Genomic DNA, 4,286 nt, shown 5'->3' with positions numbered 1-4,286 from the left:
TTCTGATTTAATCTCTGTATTTATAATAATAATAATAATAATAATAATGACGTATTTAGATGATACATATTTTCAAGTGATCCATATTCAATATTACTATAAAGTTCACATTAACTAAAACTTGAGACACATACACACACACATACACACACATTTATTTTACAGCCGGTAAATGGAGACCACCATTGACTGAATGAGAGGGATAGAGTGACAGAGGCAGATATAATGGTAGATGGAGAAATGTATTCTGCATGAATCGGGCATAAAAACAGACACAAGAAAAGATTGAGAGAAACTCAGTAGACTGATGGAAAGGGGAAACAATCTTGGGGGAACAAACTGAAGAAATTAGAAACAATAGCATTGAAAATGGGCACACTCAGATAAAAATAAATCGTTTTTTCCGTCATCTGCACATTCTTACGAAACAAGAAAGGCTTTTTGATACATAACATCTCTTGCAAGCAACCATCTAACTTTCCATATTCACACTATATCCTGTCCAGGTCTGTCCTTAACTGCCCTGTAGGTTCATTTGAATGTTGATGTTAAATCCTTAACCAAATCCTTTATTGCTTGTGAAAAGGAGGCGTGCAAAGAGCCACAGTTGGTTGGACATTTCAAAACATTGTGAATAATTACTTTTCTCCAGAGTAAAATATAGTCCCTCAGGTCAGAAGTATTAGGGGCTTCCCCCCCTCCCCTCTTTTCTTTTCTTGCAGGCATTGCCTTGAGGGTGATTGTGGCAAGATGGTGTCACAATCCACCAGCACATTAGGATTCCCCCTAGGGCCAAATACCAGGGTGTTTATAAAGCCAGAGATGCTTTGTTCATTGTTTACAGTGCTAGAGAGCCATGCCAGGAAAATAACCTTAATCAGATTTACACGGAACTTTGCTCAATAACTGGACCCTTTCTGCAAGTAACTTCAAAAGGAACCTGTGGCATTGTGTTTCAACCACTTTTAGCCTGTTAAACTGGATTTATACCAGTGATGTGCAGTGAGCTCTAGGTTTGGGTAGGCAGGCAATCGCAAATTGAGACGCACACACCAATTACAAATGTGTGTGTCGGCAGGCGAGTGTACAAGGTATCCTAGGGTGACCACATTTTCATTTCCAAAAAAAGAGGACACTCAGCCTGACCTCGAGATACTTGATACTCAGATATAAGATGCCATACATTCAAACTATTTTAACATATGCCTCCTCTGTATAGGTAGGGAAAAAAAAACATTACTCTCTTTACACTCTTTTGATGAATCTGCAGACACGAAACACATTAGTTACTGGATATTGCCTTTACAGGCCACATATTAAATCGGGAGCCAGTTGAAACGTAACGTGGCATCACGCTAAAATAACATATACACATATTCATGTATCGTGTCGTTTGCTCCATTCATGGCGTTTTGGGCGAAAATGCGGCAACTTACCCCACGCCAGCCGCGGCCTGACCTGGTTGAGTGGACTTGGGGCAGGAGTGTACTGCGGCGGCGGCGGCGGCCCCGCGGGGCGGATGGTCTGCCCGAGCCCCCACCACCCGCTCACCGCAAGCACCACTGCCGGTTGTCCCGCAGCTTCGGGCCGGCCAGGCTCCCGCGAGTCAGCCGCACCCTCGGCCTCGTTAGCCACGGGCGCTCTCTCTCTCTCCGGTAATGATCCTTCCGCAGGTTGGCCGCCATTTCCGCATTCCGCTCGCTTCTTCGATTTGTCTTTAATTCTACCCCTTATGAGGCGTATTTGTCTTAACAACAACAATAATGTATTTTCAAGTGTGAATGTATAATTGTAACAGATATTTTATATTTTTAACAGTTCTCACTACAGGTGATGAGCTAAAGAAAAATTTAGATTTTGTCATTCAGACAGTTGAGAGTGAGTCCGTTCACATTCATATCTGCCGTGATACACAGACCAAAGTTAAATCAGCAAAGAAATGGATCCTTAATCTAATATCTACAGTGTTTACTAGCATTACAATTTCCAACAACAGCATCTTTGGTCTCTCTGCTGCAGACTGCCAACACATTGTTGAGATCCAGAAAAGCACGAGTGTGAGGATAAAAAATGACAGTAACCAGAACAAGGCTTCACTCACTATAGAAGGTCATTGCACTAATGTGCTCAGAACCAACAAAGAGATTTGCAAAATGTTGAGGGTGATAAATGAGGAAGAGGAGAAGCAGAAGGTGCAGCTGGTGGGGACATTGGTTGACTGGCAATATCAACCTCAGGGGCTTCACTTTCAAAGTTTTGATGGGATGACAAACTAACAAATCTCAACCCAATCTCCTGATCACTTTCCCAATTTTACAGAGAAATTACATCATGGGAAATATTTGACACAGTATCAGGCAACACGCTTCCAATATAGTGAGAAGTAAGACTTCAAAATAAACCTTACCTTACCAAATACTATATGGCGATCAATGCCTTGGAATGCTTTTATTTTGAAGTTGTTCCCAGCAGAGTGTTGTGGCGTAAAGGCTGACTTGACTTGTCTTCCCAAAAGTACTGAGACTGATGTCAACAAGACTCCTTGGTCCTGAAATCACTTTTAATCACCAATTAAGTGCATAAAAAAAAGGCTTAATGACGCTGACATTATGTTGCCAGCGTTTATCGGCGGCTAACTGCACTAGCGTGCTACCAGAAATAGCGGCTAACAGCGAGAGTCATCGGATTACTTTTAAAAGGTAGTTTAATCAATGTAAATGACCCTGCACACTTTGATGCTGACAACCTAACACAGTTGCTATTTCTACTGATGAATTTAACAAATCGAGCTTACTCAAATGCGCTGTCGGCAAAATCAAGAAAATCTCTTATAGAGCAAAATGTATGGGGAGATATTTGTCTAAAATCTTACAAATATTTCTAGAGATGACATAAATTGTTCTTTCACCAAGCAAAAAAATAATACATTATTTTTATCCGAAATCAAATCACAAAAGCTGACATGGAGAAGAGAAACGGTTATCATAACATTGAGAAACGTCTCTTCCATGGCACCAGCCACAAAAATGTGCACGATATTAACGTGTATGGCTTCAACAGGAGTTTTGCCGGGAAGCACGGTGAGTGATTCATCTGTGTCAAGAAGGCAAAGTGGTCCATTTGTAAAGTTTTGATTACACCTGCTTGTGAGTCCAACAGACGTGGAAAATCTTGAGATTTTTTCTGGAAATGAGTTCAACATTCTCCTATTTATATGTTCTCAGGCAAATACAGTACGGTATGTCCTGGTTCATCCTGTAGATTTCTGTTATAGATTTACTTTGTGTTTGACATGCAAGAGAACACCGACACGCATCTATACAGTAAGGGTAACCTCTTAAAAATCAGCAAATCTAATTTTATGTTATTTTAGGGGAAAGTCCAGAATGTTGTTCTTTTGGTCACGACTCACAGTTGGTGACAATAGGTGAGGGTGGGAATGTAGATCGACCGATAAATCAAGAGCTTCGCCTTTCAGCTCAGCTCCTTTTTTAGCATGACAGACCGATACAGAGTCCGCCTCATAGCAAACGCTGCACCGATCCGCTTGTCGATCTCCCACTACCTGGGCATATATTGTAGAAATCAACCCAATTTACCGTCCATTTCTGATGATTTCAACTGTCTGACCTGTGACAACAATATCTGCTTTTGTCTTATTTTAGGTACCCAGTTTGGCAACGGAACGTATTTTGCTGTGGCTGCTGAATACTCTACTAGAGATCACTTCTCCCCTCCAAATGCACAAGAGGAAAAGTGCATGTATCTCTGTCGTGTGCCGACGGTTAATTTTACAGCTGGAAAACCAAACAAGGGGACCTCTCTTCAGAAATATGACAGTGTTGTCGATAACGTGCACAATCCTTCCATTTTTGTTATTTTTCATGACACACAGGTTTATCCTGAATACTTGATCACATTTAACTGACAGCCATGTGGTGAGATTACCATTGTAATGAAACAATGCTTCCCTTGCTGCTTGTTACTTACTTAATATAATACATGCATGGAATTGAAATCTTAATTGGATGAACATAATGTCATTGAGGTTTTTCCAGTCAGAGTCAGCCCTGTTATGAGTTTTTAATGAAAACCTCCTGGCAAATAACACCAGAGAATATGTGCATCTTGAGTGATTTAGATCCTATTTGGCTGACAGAACATTCTGTATGAGTCCCACACTGCCCCACTGTCAGATGGGGAGAGAAGATGGTGTTTCACAGGGTTTAATTCTAGGGCCTCTGCTGTTTTCATTGTATCTGCTGCCCCTGGGTTCCATTTTAAGA

General features: G+C 41.2%; 1 protein-coding gene across 1 annotated transcript; it reads left to right on the top strand.

Moving 5' to 3' along the window:
- The first annotated feature begins 2,962 nt into the window (after positions 1–2,962).
- Positions 2,963–4,049, top strand: LOC144052316 (protein mono-ADP-ribosyltransferase PARP15-like). The gene is made up of 2 exons (XM_077566251.1): positions 2,963–3,080; positions 3,666–4,049. Exons 1-2 carry the CDS (start codon positions 2,963–2,965, stop codon positions 3,926–3,928), a joined length of 381 nt encoding a protein of 126 aa, XP_077422377.1. The 3' UTR covers positions 3,929–4,049.
- The last annotated feature ends 237 nt before the right edge of the window (positions 4,050–4,286 follow it).

This window comes from Vanacampus margaritifer, chromosome 5 (genome assembly GCF_051991255.1).
Source record: "Vanacampus margaritifer isolate UIUO_Vmar chromosome 5, RoL_Vmar_1.0, whole genome shotgun sequence".
Taxonomy (NCBI): Eukaryota; Metazoa; Chordata; class Actinopteri; order Syngnathiformes; family Syngnathidae; genus Vanacampus; species Vanacampus margaritifer.
The sequence above is the reverse complement of the archived record's forward strand: the minus strand, read 5'-3'. Positions and strand labels throughout refer to the sequence as shown.